At 38.8% G+C, this 17806-nt stretch overlaps 1 protein-coding gene across 1 annotated transcript in view; it reads right to left on the reverse strand.

Annotated features, from left to right (window-relative positions):
- KLHL14 (kelch like family member 14) overlaps nucleotides 1–17806 on the reverse strand; it is a 102501-nt gene that overhangs the window by 5294 nt on the left and 79401 nt on the right. Inside the window, exons 5-7 of the mRNA XM_024757963.1 lie at nucleotides 10615–10693; nucleotides 3192–3382; nucleotides 2952–3110 (exon numbers count right to left, since the gene is read on the reverse strand). Of these exons, the coding sequence (XP_024613731.1) occupies nucleotides 2952–3110; nucleotides 3192–3382; nucleotides 10615–10693 (429 nt within the window). The remainder of the gene's footprint in view (nucleotides 1–2951; nucleotides 3111–3191; nucleotides 3383–10614; nucleotides 10694–17806) is intronic.

Below are 17806 nucleotides of genomic sequence, written 5' to 3' on the forward strand. Positions count from 1 at the left end.
TAGATGTCATTGGTAAAAGCTGATTTACCTTGGAGTATCAATAAAGGTTTATTTAAACCTTATTTAAAAAGATTTAAAATAGTAATAGCTAAAGCAAGCATTTTATAGACTGCTTACAATAAGCTGGTTGTTTTCTAAGTGCTTTGTATAAAGGAGCTCATTTAACCCCCTTAAGCATCCTATAGATACCATTATATTCATTTTATAGAGGAGAAACTGAGGAACAGAGGGAGTTAATGACCTGAGTTAGTCATACAGCCATTAGATAGGCTGAGATTTGAATCCGGGTGAGCAGCCTTCAAAGGTCACACTTTTACAGACTAAACTTTATTGCTTTTCTTTTTTTTTTTTTTGCGGTACGCGGGCCTCTCACTGTTGTGGCCTCTCCCGTTGCAGAGCACAGGCTCCGGACGTGTAGGCTCAGCGGCCGTAGCTCACGGGCCCAGCCGCTCCGCGGCATGTGGGATCTTCCCGGACCGGGGCACGAACCCATGTTCCCTGCATTGGCAGGCGGACTCTCAACCACTAAGCCACCAGGGAAGCCCTATTGTTTTTCTTAAGTGAATATTCAGTTCTCTCAAAATCTTTTACTTTTTTCTTTTCTTTACAGTCTGACTATATGTATAAACAGCTGTGATGATGTGAATGGTTTCCAGCATCTACTAAGGATCCAGGTTTAGAGTAGGGGGCTATCGTCCTCTGAAAGACTTTTCCCACTTTTGATAAAATTTCTCAGTGGCTGGAGCAGTAACTAGGTTGCAGAGAACAACTCATTTCCCCAGACTCCACTGAAGCCCTGCCTTTCATTTAGGGAGTGAAAAATCCTTAATGGGAGCTTCAGGGTCACCGAGCAGACCAAACCCTTAAGGATTTTTTTTTTTTTTTTAATGGTTAAACACATGCTATGGATGTTTGCTAGCTGACAATCACAACACATATGGTAAATTAGTCAACATACTGGTCTCTTCAAAGTAATTAAAGAGATAGACCAAAAATCAGAAAAATTTTCACTCTTGAAGTGGTGGACAGACTATTTGAGGCCACTAACTTTTTTTTTTATTTTAACATCTTTATTGGAGTATAATTGCTTTACAATGGTGTGCTAGCTTGTGCTTTACAACAAAATGAATCAGTTATATATATACATATGTTCCCATATCACTTCCCTCTTGCGTCTCCCTCCCTCCCACCCTCCCTATCCCACCCCTCCAGGCGGTCACAAAGCACCGAGCTGATCTCCCTGTGCTATGCGCAGGCCACTAACTTTTTACATGAAATAAATCACATAAGGGAGCAACAGAGCAATGTGCTTACTGCGACCCTGTGATGTAATCCTTTCCTTTAACATTAAGAGTTTGATGATAATTGTGGAAGCATTTATACGAAATGGGGATTTGGGCAAGTTTCCCTAGTGGCATCTACGAGGATATGTGTGCCTTCTCTGTACCGAGTACATACGTTGACTATATCCCTCACAATTACCAAGGAAAGGATAATTACCCCTTTTTTACAGACATGAGGTAAATGTCTAGAGTAAGATCACACAACTCTAAGTACATAACTGGGATTCAGACCCAGGCTTAGATGCAAAATCCATACACTTTCCCCCTTTCACAATGTCTTCCTGAGCTAACCTAATTCTGATGTGCATGTGCTATTTTTCATTTAGGTTGTCACTACCTAAGTCTTTTCTGTCCAAGTATAACGTTAAATACTGAAAGTTCCTAAAATATTAGGCATTCTTGTGCAAAAGAAATTAGTAGAAGTCATATTTTAATGCAGAAAGCTACAAAGTTAATATAAAATACGTTGATGTAAAGGAATGAATGGAGTATGGATTGAAATGAAAGAGCACCAATGAAAGCAGAAAAGAATGAAATGGGAAGAGTCTGAAGCAGTAAAGATAAATTCCCTTCCACTGAGGAGACCTCTAAGGTGAGAAGCAGATCTAGACCAGAATATTGTCATTTCTGATTGAATATGAACTTGGAAATACTTATTTAAAAATTATACTTGTCCAGTATTTATTACATTTAGGGGTAAATATGTATTATGAAAAAGAGAAAAAATGTCTATATCTAACTCATGGTTTAAGATGGGTATATGATTGGAAAATAAATGCACAGAATCGCCTTATGTGCCATACCCAGATGGCCTGTTTCTCAATTTGTTCAATTTCAAAGATCATGGACAGTCAGAGCTGGAAGAGATTTTAGAGAACAACTTGACCACCTTCTTCATTTTCAGATGAGAAAACGGAAGCTCAAAGCAGTTCAATAATGTTCTCAGTATCACAGGTCTCTCCGCTTTCCTGTCAAATTCAGTGTTACACACATGCAAACAAACCAACAAAAAGTTGCAGTCGCATACATACACGAGGAGGGAAACAAGCCAAAATATGGCTCTAAAAAGACTCTGCTTTAAATGTTACTGATTAAAAAAGCAAATGGAAAGAATTGAGAATCATAGATGGCTTGATATTCAACTCTTCAAAGAAATAATTCTAAATTTAGACATGAAATTCTACCGTTTTCTTTAAGAAAAATCACATACACGCTTCTTTGTGCTTCTCTGACTAAAGTTCTTTATGATTATTACAAAAACAATTTTCTGGAAAAAATCCATTACTATAATTTTGGTGATAAGGAATAATTTATTTTACTGAATTCATTGTTACAACAAATTGTTTGTGCTTTTCAGTTATTAATGCTCTAGTTTTTTTAATTTTCTGTAGACATCATTATTCATTTCTTTAATGTATGTGGTAACTTCAAAATAATCCTATCTGCAGGAGAGCCAAAATAAGTGCTTGCCCAAGGGTACTGCTAATTTGCAAAGAGTAGATTTTATTTGGTCAACCTTTTTACTTGGTTAACTATGATTATCTAACGAGAAACCCCCTTAGCAAGAAACATGAGATGCAAATGTTATTGTGATTAAAAAAAAAAGACCTTTCAAATGATTTCCTCCAATTGCATACAAGCGATCATTCATTACAGCCAAAGTGTGGATGGCCCGTTTTGTGTTCATATCTTGTTTTCGAGCCCAGACATCCATGACGGGGTCATAGCAATATAGCCATGGGACATATTCTCCATTGTGTACACCCCCTGTGAATTAAGCATAGACACACAAGTCAAGAAAATGCCTTGGAACTGAACTTTGTAACACAAAGTGGATGAATGACTTGCCTGAAATGTATATTTTCCCATTGTGCACTGCTCCCGCATGAGCTGCCAGAGGCTGTGGCAAAGGGGACACATAACGCCATTCATTTGTTTCTAGGTTATAACACTCCACGCTGGACAAGTAGCCAGTTTCATTCCGTCCACCAATAACGTATAAATGTTTGTCCAACCGACATGCATAGAAACTGGCTCTTCTACAATGAAAAAAACCAAAAAACAAAACAACCCAATGTAAATCACAAAAGGAGCCCAGTCAGTTACGGGAAGCGAGGACAGCCTGCTTCAGAAAGGGGTGCAGACCTTTGGAAATTACACATATAGCTCCCTTCTAAATCTGAGACCTTATACAGCAACCATCTGCAGTGCCCATGCTAGTTAAGATTATGGATACTAAAGTCACAGTAGAGGAGAAATTCATAAACTCTTTGTTTCAGCTCTTTTATCTTGCTTTTTATACACTGTTAAAGTGTTCACTAATGTTTGGGATATTTGGTACCTTGTAAGGATATCACAGCTCAGTAAGACAAAGTGAAAAATGAGGTAGATAATGCAACAATAATAAATTATCTTGACATTCACTTTCTTTATGGTCCTTCAAGGGTCATTGTTCCCAATTTATAAGAGAACTACATCATCAAAATTTTTCTTCCATTATCATTTTTTTCTTTTTTCCTCCCAGTACGACTGCAAATAGAGAAACTTTTTCAACTGAATATAGTGTTGAAATCTTGCTCTTATATAACCCATATTAGGAACTTCATCTGTGTAGCTTTTGGTGTTGATTCTCAGGAACCTATAAGGGTATTTTAAAGTCTCTTTTCAAGAGAGACTACTTATTAAGTTATCCCACCTGCCATCAAAGGCAAAAGACATGCAAGCTGTGTTGAAAGGACTGGAGACAGGGAGGCCAGTTCTGAGGGAGAATATAATCTAGGAGTGAGAGATTGAGGACCTGAATTAGAATTTTAGTAGAAGACATGAAAAGAGGTGATGCAAGATATTTTAAAGGAGGATGTAAGGCTTAGTTACTAATAATATATGAGAGCTGAGGGAGAAAAGAGGTTGGAAGAGGACTCAAAGATTTGGAGTTAGGAATGACTAGGATGAAATCTTAAGCAAGTCCTTGACCTTTTGCTTCTTTTTTTCTCATTCATGCTACTGGAATAATATACTTCATAAGGATAACATATGGTTCAATACTGAAAAAAGTACAATCGTAAAGTGCCAAGCCCCTCAGAGAACATAATTTATGTTTATTGAATTAATGGTCTTTATAAAAATTGATGCCAAGACTCTTGGGCAATGTCAACAGCAAAATGAGGAGCCCTAGAGGTTTTAAATCAGGTAAACCTATATTGTTTGGAGATTCTCCAAGTTGTGTTTACTAAGTGTCAAAACCTCTGGGAAGCAGTATATAGCATCTTGATGAACAGGTTGTTCTCTGGGATCAGATTGTCTGGCTATATGACTTATTGGGTGTGTGGGCTTTGACATGTTACTTAACCCCCTCAGCCCCAGATTGCTCATCTGTAACATACAGATTATGATGGTACCTTCCTCACGGGGTTATTTGTGAACACACGCGTAAAGTGTTTGTCATAGTGTCCAACGTTTTGTTCATGCTCAGGAGCTATCGGTTGATATTATTTGGATTAAAAGGTTTTAAAGATCAGCTATCAAGATGTTTGCATATAAACTTTTCCGAATAGTATTTTAAGTGATGACTAAATTCTTTAGTGTTTTTATATAATTTATACCATAAATGTATGGCATATGTTATGGATGGTGATATATGCAGTTTTATTTTATTTTTTCCAGCTTTCCTGAGGCATAATTGACAAAACTGTAATACACGTAAAGGGTACAACATGACGATCTGATTTGTGCATACACTGTAAAATGATTTTCTCAATCAAATTAATTAACACATCCACCAGCTCATGTAGTAACTTTTTTTCTTGTGAGAACACTTAAGATCTACTCTCTCAGCAAATTTAAAGTAAACGATACAGTATTATTAACTATAGTTACCATGCTGTACATTAGATCCTCAGAATTTACTTATAATTGGAAGTTTGTACCCTTTGACCAATCTCTCCCCATTTTCCCCACCCTTATCCCCTGGCAACCACCATTCTAATCTGTTTCTTGAAGTCTGACTTTTAAAATAAGATTCCACATATGAGTGATATCATACAGTGTTTGTCTTTCTCAGTCTGGCATTTCACTTAGCATGATCACCTTCAGTTTCATCCATGTTTGTCATGCAAACGACAGGATTTCCTTCTTTTCTATGGCAGAATAATATTCCATTCTATATATTCACCACATTTTCTTTATCTATTTATCTGTCAGCAGACACTTAGGTTGTTTCCATATCTTGGCTCTTGTGAATAATGTTGCAATGAACATGGGAGTGCAGATATCTCTTCACCTTACTGATTTTGGTTCCTTTGGATCCAGTATATGCGTAAGTGGGATTGCTAGATCGTAAGGTTCAGTTTTTCTGGATAGTCCTAGAATTGTTAGCATCATTGATAGTTTGAGAGTAATATTTTGGCTATGTTTTTTTTTCCTATATTTTCTTGATGGTTTTGAAAGAAATATGTGCTGTGCGAAACACAGAAAGATGATGAAAGGAAAAAGAGAGAAGGATAAAAGTAGGAAGGAGAATAAAGAGCAAGTGAGATAGATTTCATTAAATAAGGGTTGTTGTTATCCTGGGCCCATGTCTTCTGAGGGATATATGAAGCTCTGAAATTGTAAAAAGAATTTTTTAATAAAATGTCATATATTATATATATATATATATGTATATGTATATATGTGCATTTTTTGGAATATGTTTGGAGAAAGATTTTGGGGGGAAGTTTTTAATCATATTATCAAGGGGATTAATAACCTAAAAAATTTGGGATTTCCTGGTGTAAAGAAGTAAAAACTCATCTAAATATAAAATTAGGTTTAATAACAATAGCAAAATTAAGTGCACACAGATGGACCACTGGTTCCTTCCATTTCTCTAACCAGATTTCAATTGCTCTCTTATTGAATATGATAGGTCAAGGTTATTTTACTAGCGCTTTTACCTTCTCAAGTTAAAATATTTGATTGAAAAGACCGATTCATGTCTACAAAAATCTGTACTAAAGTAACACAGATATTTCTTTGCATCATTGACACCAGGGTAGGTCAGTATCCCTCTTCCATATGATTCTATGACAGGTTTTGGAGCGTCTGAAATAATTAATTTACTAATTTTACTAATAGGCTATCTTTAGTGGGCCAATCCCATAGTTTGGACCATGCGGGTAACATACTATATTCTGAGTTCTTCTATGTCTTATGTACTATATTCTGGTTTAGAAGAGAAAAATGTTAGTCATGACAAGTATGAAAATTCCCTATTTAATGAAGTTTAGATAGTGGAGAATAAGAGAAAGATCTTCTTTTGGCAGTGTGAACTCCTTTTATCTTGTCTAAAGTTCAGTTTTCTCACTCTTTCTGTTCTGGTTCCTTCCTTCCTCTCTTAACACGAGGGAGCCTGTCGGAACTCTCAATTTTTAGCCCAGGCGTTCTTAATCTGATGCTCTGTGTACTCCTAGCTTTATCCACACAGTGTCACTGTTAGGTTCTGAACGGGGGAAAAAAAAATCAGTAGGTTTCACTTCCTGACTAAAAGTGCATTTTTATGCAGAAATTTTAATAGCGAAGGTTCTGAGTCTCTGATTTATTCCCTTGCATGCTCAAAGTGAGAATTCACCGAAATGCATTATAGAAACACTGGATAGTTAATGGTCTATCAGCAACTGTGAACATTTGCTGCAGGCTAAAATTTTACTGTACCAGGTCTCTCCTGGGAATGCTCCCTGCCCCACCTACCCACATGAAGAGCACACCTGATTAGGCTGTTTTATTTGGGGGGGGGGGAAGGAAGCTCAAGATTACTGAAGATTTTTTAATGGAATTACACTATTTGTATTACAAATTGTTCTTCTCTCCCTCCTCCACCCCTCCACCCCCGTCCCAATGCCAGAGAGGATATTCAATGAATTGAGATAAGTTTAAAAAGACTACCATTGACCTCTACAAATATACTTTAAACCTGTGTATTGTACAGATCTTTAAAACTTCTTTCTGACCCTTAGGTCAGAAAACTGAGATTGTATCTCAGTTTCAACTTTTGACTTCTACCAGCACGTTAAAAACAACAGATTTTTTTAAACACGATATTGTCTCCCATTGTTTCTTGTAAGGCTGCTAGAAACATAGTATTTAAATTTGGAAACATCTTTGTTGCATTTGCTTCCAGCTTTTCACCTAGTCTGTGAAACTTAAACTTTGTTACTGGTGCTCTCCAAATGGCTTTTTCTCTCCCTCCCTCCCTTCTTTTTCTTTTCTGTTTCCAAGACTAGCCAGGGGGTAACATCTCCACAAGAATAATACCTAAAATGTCTACTTTTTTTTGAAAACAACATTAAAGTCACCAAAGCATTTTTATTGATCCAAGTGTTCATTTTTGCCCTCTTCTTACTGAAGAATCAAATCCTAAATCTGAGACCAAAACAACTCATCAGCTTTACATTTATCTTTGTATTTTTGTCTAATCACTTCTGTCAGTAACCTCATAGGCAGCAGGCATACAATACAATTCATGAGTTGACCTATGGTTGAGCGAGCCTGGAGGTCACATGCCCATTTCTCTGCTGAACTGGGAGGGTGTTCTGCACTTTTATTATATTCTTTTGGAAGCTTTGGTTAGGTAAGATAATCCTAGGAATTTGCCCAGCCAGCTCTGTGAGAGTGGGTGATCCCAGAGGTGGCTTTCAATGTGTTTCTATTATTCTCAATCAGTTTGGTAACTTCTCAGCAGTTAGGCAGCAGCTAATGGAAGGAGGGAGGTGGGAAACTTCTGGTGAGTTTGACTCATGATCTATACAATGCAAAATTAACTCAATTAAATGTCTCAAGAAACCTCTTTTCTGATCTGAAGGATATTTCATATATTTTAGTATTTTTTCCCTTCTTTGTTTAATCACCAATTAAACCATGCTGGTAGCTAACTGTACTTGCTATGTTGAATGGAAGCTCGACGATGACAGAAAAATTTCATTTTCAGTTATGGATTGCTGCCTCGGTCAACCAACCCATAGGAGATATGGAGCTAGAAGATTGACTGGGCATTTGTGAGATCTGCCTTTTCCCATTCAGCTCTGGAAGGAGCTCTTTATTTGGTCTATCGAGTTGATTGTTCTAAATCTAAAAAAAAACTTCTTTTACTAGGGACCTGACATGATATACCATAATGACTTCGAAAGAAACGTTAAACAGTCCATCCTGTCAACGGTGGCTGCCAGGCGCCGACAGACCATGGCAGGTCTTTTTATCAGGTCAATGAGCTGCTAAAAATTGTCTAAGTAGGACCCTGCCATGATAGGCCATAATGCCTCAGAGGAAGTCATTATAGAATATCAAGTAAACAATACACATTTTAAAAAATTACTAATTAGGTTTTGCAGCAATACTTCTCATCCTTAGGGGCTCTACAGTGAGATAATTGACCGTGACGTGAGTTATGCCTCCCAAACCCAAGGCGTGAAGGTTAATTATCATGGTGAACAGCCCCCAGCGAAGGCGACCATAGTGATGAGATGCTGACATTTCAAACATGTTATTGATGTGTATTTTTAAAATGTCTTTTTAACAAAATTTTTTGGAATGGTTTTGATTAAAGGGTAAAGTGATGCAGCTACCATAACAGCAACTAGAAAATAACCCCAAAAGGAGAGAAACAAGGTACTTTGGAGAAAGACATCAGGAGAGGCTTTTATATATACATGTATACACAACAGGAGGATTGAGAAGTTTGTCAGGATATTAATTGACTCAGAATAATTTCTTGAGGTACCTTGCAACTGGACATTCCTAACAGTGTCTATGGTCCTTAGACTATATTATGCCTCATCATTTTCAATGCATAGCTTTTAGTCTCCTGAAAGAGAGTTTTAATATGCTTATATGGAATGGGAAGTTAGATATTGTTTCTTTACAGCAGAGATTCATTCTTTCTGTAGTAATGTACCTTTTTGAGGAATGGTATGATTTGAACATTTCTTTTTAACTTTGAATTTATGATTAAGGATTTAACTTGATCTCAGTGTAATCTGATTAAATCTTTAAAGAAGGAGATGTTAAGGTTAGGAAGGAAATAAGAAAGAAAATTATTTCTTAGTCCAATCGAGAAGAGGAAACAGGTTGCAGCTTATCCTGACTATTATAATGGAAAATTTGCTCAAGAGGATGTTGAGATATTATCTGAAAAGAACCAAGTGTTCAAACTTTAGTATGTGAATTTACATGTGCATATCAAGACATGGTGTCCTGCCTAAGTAACAGTCAGGAGAACTGAATATGTATAAACATAGTTGCCTTATTGTCCTCTGATACTAGGAGAACTGGGTGAGATAAACACTGCATACATTAAAAATGAGAGGACACTTTGCAAAACTCTTTTATTTGTAAGCTAACAAATCAACTGTTTTTGAATGTATGATGGGGAGATATTTGAGGAGGTAAATGCAATGAATTTGAGATTGTGAGACCTAAAAACTTCAATATTGAAATTTCTGCATCAAAGTACACACGTATCATTGTGAGAATGGTGTTTTATATTTCAATGATAAGATTTAAATATATTATAACTAAGAAGAGTGGAATAGCCAGTGAAATTGTAGCTCTGTTTGTCAAAAACAAGAAACAAGAAACAAAAACCAATTCAACGTGGAAAAGGAAGACAAGTCACGGAGAGCATTATGCTAAGTGAAATAAGTCAGACAGAGAAAGACAAATACTGTATGATATCACGTATATGTGGAATCCAAAACATACAACAAACTATTGAATATAACAAAAAAGCAGCAGACTCACAGATATAGAGAACCAACTAGTGGTTACCAATTGGGAGAGGGAGGGGGGAGGGGCAAGACAGGGGTACGGGATTAAGAGGTACCAACTATTAGGTATAAAATAAGTTACAAGAATATATTGTACAACACAGGGAATATAGCCAATATTTTATAACTATACATGGAGTATAACCTTTAAAAATTGTGAGTCATTATATTGTACACTTATATTGTATAGAAACTATACTTCAGTAAAAAAGTGAACTTTAGTAACAAAAAAAGGAAGACAAGTCATACGAATTTTTTCTTCCTCCATTGGGACAAATAATTGACTTATTTGATTATTTTTTCCATTGAGTTAATAAGGCAGTTAGTCGAAGTTGGCCAGGCCAGGTTTTGTATTTGACTCCTGTGACTTTCACTGGCTCTGTTTAGCGTACCTTATCACGGAAAACCATTCAGCATCCTTGCTTCCAGTAAAGCAGCCACAAATGTTTCAGACCTAAGAAATAGACACTTACCTTTCTTGCATGGGCGGAAGTTGTATCCAGCTATTAAATCGGGGATCATATCTGCTGACAAAATTTGTACTGTGTTTTCCTGTAAAAATATATTTGAGACACTTAAAACTTAAATTCCTTTGTTGTTTTGCACATTTAAAAGTATTTTATAAGATGCCTCTGTTCTCAGGTTTAAGAAACAGATGAATTAAGTAGAGGGACTACCTAACACAGTATGAGAAGTGATAAGTCAGAAGAAAAATTTATGTGCCCCTTCAAATGTTTTTCCTTTCTTTCTTCTTTTCTCCTCCACTTTTTCTGTGGGGTGGGGATGAGTTGGAATAAAAATAAATCAACCATAATAATAAAAGCAAGTATGTTTATCAGACTACCAAAGTTAGGGTAAAATTTCTGTATTTTGGTGTTTATAGGTTTTAAAAACATGAAGTTATTGTCTATACATAATCAGTTCCAGAGACTAACTTGTGTGATATATCTGGATAGAACCTTTTTCTAAATGATCCAAGAATTCTAGCAGTGGAAGAGTCCACTCTGTCTCCAGGGAAACAATAGCAATCACTACCATAAGAGTTTGCATTAGGAAATCAGTTGTAGGCTATGACTGTCATGCAAGTTCTGTTTGTGCATTTGGGGAAAGCACAGTTGCTGTAATGTATCACAAGTACATTTACTGAAATGGGAAACATGCGTCCTCAGAGCTGGTTAACCAGCTTATCTCCTCTGTTGAGCCTAAGAAACACAGTAATGCCTCCAAGGTATGAAAATGAATCTTGTTTTACATACAGATTGACACCAAAGCAAGAAATAGGAGCAAAAGTGTGTATTCCATTTTCTGTGTAGCAACTGAGATGACAGTCATCTAAAGCGCCTGAGGTCTTAACTTTAAAGTCTGTTTTTCATTAATGTATGTGTAACTAACCATTGAAATATAGGTACCAAATTTCACCACGGGAATAAACAGATAGGATTGTGTGTGTGTGTGTGTGTGTGTGTGTGTGTGTACACGCACTCACACGGGCATGTACACACAACACAATTATTAATTGCAAGAATATATTTTGAGCGCTCACTATGTGTCTTATGTGTTCTAGGTTCTGGGAATATGCTGGTAAACGAGAAAGACAAACTCCTCGTTCTTGTAAATAAATAAACACAGACTTGTAAATAAATACATATATAATAATGCTATATTTTCTTTACCGAATGCCAGAAAGAAAAATAAAGCAGGGATTGATAGAGGGGAAGCCAGTTTCAGTAGGGTGGTCACCTGCTCACAGATATCTTCTGCAAGCCACGCAAATATCTGCAGAATTAGCGTCTCAGGCAGTGGGGAAGGTGAGTATAAAGTCCCTGGGCTGGCCATGCATTCAAAACCAGCAAGAATGCTGGGGTGACTTGGACAGAAGTCAAAGTATATCAAGGTCCAGACACGATGTGTCTTGTGGACTGGTGTCAAATTTCTCCTTTTGTCATAAGAACATTAGGAAGTCACTGGAAAATTTTGAGCAAATGAGAAACATGGCCTAATTTACCTCTTATCATGATCACTCTGACTGTTGTGTAAAAAACTAGACCGTACAAGGGCTGCTCTGGAAGTGGGGGACCTGTCACGAGGCCATCGCAACAGTCAAGGCAAGAGCTGGCTTGAGTGGAGATGGAGGCAAGATATGGTCGAGTTTGGGATCTATTCTGTGGGCACAGCCAATAAAATTTTCTGATAGACTGAGCATTGGTATAAGAAAAAGTGAGTAATTAAAGACGACTGCTAGGTTTTTAGCCAGCGGAACTGGATGGAAGGTCATGCAATTTGCCGAGGTGGGGAAGACCAGGCAGGGGTAGTTGGGGGGTTAGGGAGAGAAGCCATGAGTTCTGTTTTGGATTTAACCTTGAGAAGACTATCGGATCTCAAAGCATAAGCGGCTGGTAGGCCACTGGCTAAATGAGGCTGCAGGTGCAAATTTTGGGGTCATTAGTCAAGAGATATTGTTTAAAATCAAAGAACAAGATGAAACTCTTTAGGGAAAGGGTATGGAAATGCAAGATAATGAGTGCTGGAAATGAGCCCTGGGGGAGAAGAAGAAAAACTAGCAAAGAAAAGAAATTGTCAGAAGCAGGAGGAAAAGTATGGTGGTATTTTAGAAGCCAAGTCAAATAGTGTTTCAAAAAGAGTGAGCGACGGAGAACTGACCATAGGATTTGGAAACATGGGGGTTGGTGGTGACCATGACAAGCATTGTATCAGTGGACAGGAGGGCATGAAAGCCTGCGTGGGGACTCCTCAGGAGAGACTAGGATGTAAGAAAGCAGAGGCAAGAGGATAAGCAATGCTTCTTAGGACTTTTGGCATAAAAAGAAGAAGATTATAGCAGGAAGATGCAGCATCGAGAGAAAATTTTATTTAGTTCTTGGTTGTGTTTTTCAGTTCAGAAGTACCCCAAAGTCCTTGAGTAGGGAATGAGGAATAGGCTTTAAGTTGGGGCAGAAACAGTAATAAGAGAGATATGTTTTATCTAAAATATACGGGTAGCAATGGATTTGGTAGTAGCAAGATGCAGGTTTTATCTTTTGATTGCTTCTGTCCTCATTGGACTAAGAAGCAAGGCTATCAGCTGAGAGTGAGGAGGGAGGTTTTGGAGAAAGGTATTTGAGGAGAGAGAAGGTGTGAAATAATTAACTCAGAAGGCGGAAGAGTGCATTGACCAGGGAAACTTAGTGGAGTTGGCTAGTAGCCAGCATGGGTCATTAGTAGCCAGCATGGCCGTGTGGTTTTCTACGTCCACATTTAGTTGCTCAGGGGGAGGGAAGAGGTGGAAGAAAGTTGGGTTTAACCAGGACCAGGGCATTACCAGGCAAGTATCATAGGAGAGAAGGACACGAGGGCTGCAGGTGTATGCACTAATGTGATTATACGGATGGGCAACAGAATATAAGCTCAGTAAAGAGGGAAGTAAGGGCATGAGGGGATGATGGACAATGAAAAAGTGGTAGGGTAGAGTGAAGGAGGTGGCACTTCCAGGAAAACAGTGGGTAGCTGCCACATAAAGGGGCAGCAGGTGGTAAAATCTGAAGACATCCTTTAAAGTGGTGAGTTTTAAGGATGTGGGAGTGGCAATGAAGAAGAAGTAGAAAAGCTATCGGACTCCAATAATGTGAAATATAAGGGCGGGGGTGGGGAACAGAACATAGTCCCCATTGAAGAGGGTGGCTGGGAAAACAGTCCTCTCAGAGAATAGCCAGGCTTTGATTAGAAAAGAAGCTGAAGGGACCATTTAGGGAAGAGTTTAAGGATTATAGGGATCTTGTTGATGTGAGATCATGAGTTCCAAGGATTGCATGGGAGGGTTTGGATGGCCTGGTTGGGTGGTAAGTCAAGTTTTATTTGGGGATTGCAGAAAGAGTTAAGAGTGCCAGGAGTGAGTATGACCCAAAAGACTTGGATCCCACAAAGGGAGGCTCCAACCCAAGGAAGAATTATGTCTAGAGTTGGTTTATAAGTAAGCTTTTGTAGAATTTGCAATCATCTCCCTGTAGAAAAAAGCCATTCTTGATAGTCAGGTTTCAAGGTTAATTCCCAAATGTATCTGAAGATCAGTGTTGTTAAGAGGAATGTAGAATATACACGCCACGTATAAGAGTGTTTCTCTGTGAAGTGTGGTTTAGAATTTCCATTTGGAGGAAGACATATGCCTCCTTTCAGCAATGGGACAGATGCCTTCTCATGCTGAGCACTGGTAGTGGAAATCAGCTATATGCTTTGCTTATTGGTGGTAATGTCAGTGGACTTCACTAGAGAAAAGGCTAAGCGGGGACTGTTGTGATTTTGATGGACGATGAAGAAAGGGTTTCCAGAGGCAGAGACAATGGTGTGAAAAAAGGGCAGGGTTGGAGGATGGGAAGATAAAAAGAAGAAAAATGTTCTAAAGTTGGCAAAGGATGTGCAGAGGGGATAATAAATCTCAGAAGGAATGAGTGTGGTGGAGTGAGGAAACTGAGATAAAATGGGGATATTCATTTCTTCCTTGTGGCTTTCATCGACACCACTTAGAAGCTTGAGAGGGGTAGCCACATGCAATAGAATTTTGGATTACTCTTCACTCCTTTAGTTTCTTCTCATCTTTTCCATTTTCTTCTAACCCTTCCTCCACTTCTTCCCTTTTTTGATGATGTCCTGTCACCAGACCCTGTTGTTGACTATCATTTGGGAGACAGGTAAAATGGGGCAGGGGCGGCAGTTTTCAGCCAATGGTGGAGGGGAAGGAAGCAAGAAGACAAGGAAATCCCCCGCAGGCAGTTTTTTTGGGAGTCAATCATCAGTAAGTGACAAATGTAAATTGGTTCTCTGTGAGTTGGAGCACTGAAGGAATATATGCATGTATATTAGCATATTACAATGCAGTCTATCACTAATGACATGAAGGGAGTTAATAGGAGTTAATATCTATAGCTGAGTAGAAACAAAATGTATGTATCCTGCTTATATTTCCAGTAACTCATATGTTTTATGAGTTCAAATTTTGGTCCTGTAATCAAGATAATCCGTAAAGAAAATTATATTTGTATTTTATGAGTACATATTTGTGTTTTATGAGCATGTGTTGAAATGTACATTTTTGTATTTCATTCAAAGGCATGTATCTCAGGCATCATTTTCATAAGAACTAAAGTTTAACTTAAGATTTCATCTTTGGAACTGATGTATACATAACATTTAAACTCATGGATTTAAAATTTTTCCTCCCTGTCAGTAGTGAAATTAAAGCATGTTGTATATTATTATAGGATTGCTCTTCTTTTTTTTTTTTTTTGCGGTACATGGGTCTCTCACTGTTGTGGCCTCTCCCGTTGCGGAGCACGGGCTCTGGACATGCAGCCTCAGTGGCCATGGCTCACGGGCCCAGCCGCTCCACGGCATGTGGGATCTGCCCAGATTGGGGCACGAACCCGTGTCCCCTGCATCGGCAGGTGGACTCTCAACCACTGCGCCACCAGGGAAGCCCAGGATTGCTGTTCTTTATAAGTTTTGGTATTAACTGCTTCCTTTTTAGTCGTATGAGGTATTATAAAATGAAAATCCTATATTTTTGAGATGATGGTGTCCCTTCATGGTTTTCTAAATGGGGAATAATGAAGAGCTCTTTGGGAGCCAGTAAGAGCCACTGTCCATGGTGATACAATACTGATTTAATTTCACAAGATCAAAGGCAAATGCACAATTGTTGTTTAGTATCTAATTAAATACATAAGGTTATGTGAGGTGGGGAGTGTGATACACTGGTTAAAGGCTGAGCCTCTGGAGTCACACAGACCTACATTGGAATCACTCATCTTCTTGCAAGCTATGTGTCCTGGCAAGTTGTTTAAACTCTTAGGGCTTAGACTCCTCATAGTAAAACTAGAGCAATCATGCAACAGGCCTCATGGGATGGTTGTGAGGATTAAGTGAAATGATACAGATGAGTGATTAGCAAAGTTCCTGGGAAATAATGAGTACTCAATAAATACTACGACTAATACCAAAACGGTCAGCTGTGGTTGACCAGATGGATGGAATATGAAAGTCCATGGAAACCATTTAAGGGATGGTGTTGGATGTGTGTTTTGGTACCTAGCTGAGATACTTTTACCAGATTGGTACACCTGTTCCCTAGCTGATGGTTGTTGGTTGTTCATGGTCACAGCTGCTCCCTCTCTAGAGAACTGCCCTCAGCTGAACAGGCCACTTCACTGCCCACCCTCACCCCCACCTGGGGGAAGGCCTCAGCCAATGACTGATTGGGTGACATGAGGTACAAAAGACTGGCCTGCTTGCCTCACAGTGTGACCAATTCTCCTGTGCTTAGGAGATGCTAATCAGTGGCTCATCAGTATTCACCCAGATCTGTACTAAATGACCTCAAAGGCGAAACAAGTCAGGGACGGAATGACTCAGATTTGCAGGTGGAACTCCCAACGTTCTAAATAAGGGTCTTACAGAGAGAGAGAGTTGTGAGCTGCTAGGCCCATATGGAGGCTAAAAGTAAACAAAATATAGTAATTAAAGTTTCACTAAAGTTCAATTTTGAGCCTCCTGGCGGCTAAAGCAAAAGAGACACATTAAATCATATGATTGGCATTAGAAGTAATTGTTCAAAGCACACCATGCCTCAGTACTTTGGTTTGACGAGGACTTGTCACGCAGGTCTTCACGTAGAGCATGCTGAGTGGTGGCAGTGAAAGGTGCCCCCACAGGAAATGCCATGCTGTGCTTTCTGTAGTCTTTTCTCACAGCATATTGGTTGAGGGATTTAAACTGAATCACTGCTCCTCTCAGGAGTTGGGGCTGGGGGGGCAGATCAGTGAGGTCCAATGGCATGGTGTAGTTTTATAGGAATCTGAATTAGCTCAATGATAAAATCTCGATTCTCTAGACGAGAGGAAGGAATATGTCCCTTATCCTCGCCCCTAATCCCCCCACCCATCCTCTCGGTTGTGTGTCTGATAAAAGTTGAACAGCAAGCAGTGGCAGGTTATTTTGGGCAGGGGTGGGGGACAGGGGTAAACCCAGGGAGCGGGTTTTCTGTGTTGCTGATTAAGGCCTGTCTCACAGGAGTGGGAGGTTCATAGTGATTTGTGAAAACTGAGTTGTCGCCCCAAGACTGGTCTTTTAGCAGAGGCTTATCCCACGTGGGGACGGAGGTGGGCTGAGAAAGCACCATCATTAGAAACAGGACTTTCCATGGGACTTTCCTGGCTGTCCAGTGGTTAAGATTCTGCGCTTCCCGCAAGGCACAGGGATATTAGCTCGGTGCTTTGTGACAGCCTGGAAGGGTGGGATGGGGAGAGTGGGAGGGAGGGAGACGCAAGAGGGAAGACATATGGGATCATATGTATATGTATAGCTGATTCACTTTGTTATAAAGCAGAAACTAACACACCATTGTAAAGCAATTATACCCCAATAAAGATGTTTAAAAAAAAAAAAAAAAAAATTATAATCATCCTCATCAGTTCAACTGATGAATGAATTCATCAGTTTTCCATTAGAGTTCTGAAAAAACTGCAAGGGGTTCTATCCCTGGATGGGGAACTAAGATCCCACATGCCGCACAGTACGACCAAAACAAAAAAAAAAAGGAAAGAAACAGGACTTTCCAGCCTCGTCTTGTCATGTGTTAGTTTTCATTTGGCCTTCAAGAAAACAAACAAACAAAAC

Source organism: Neophocaena asiaeorientalis, unplaced genomic scaffold (assembly GCF_003031525.2).
Source record: "Neophocaena asiaeorientalis asiaeorientalis breed wild unplaced genomic scaffold, Neophocaena_asiaeorientalis_V1.1 scaffold126, whole genome shotgun sequence".
Classification (NCBI taxonomy): domain Eukaryota; kingdom Metazoa; phylum Chordata; class Mammalia; order Artiodactyla; family Phocoenidae; genus Neophocaena; species Neophocaena asiaeorientalis.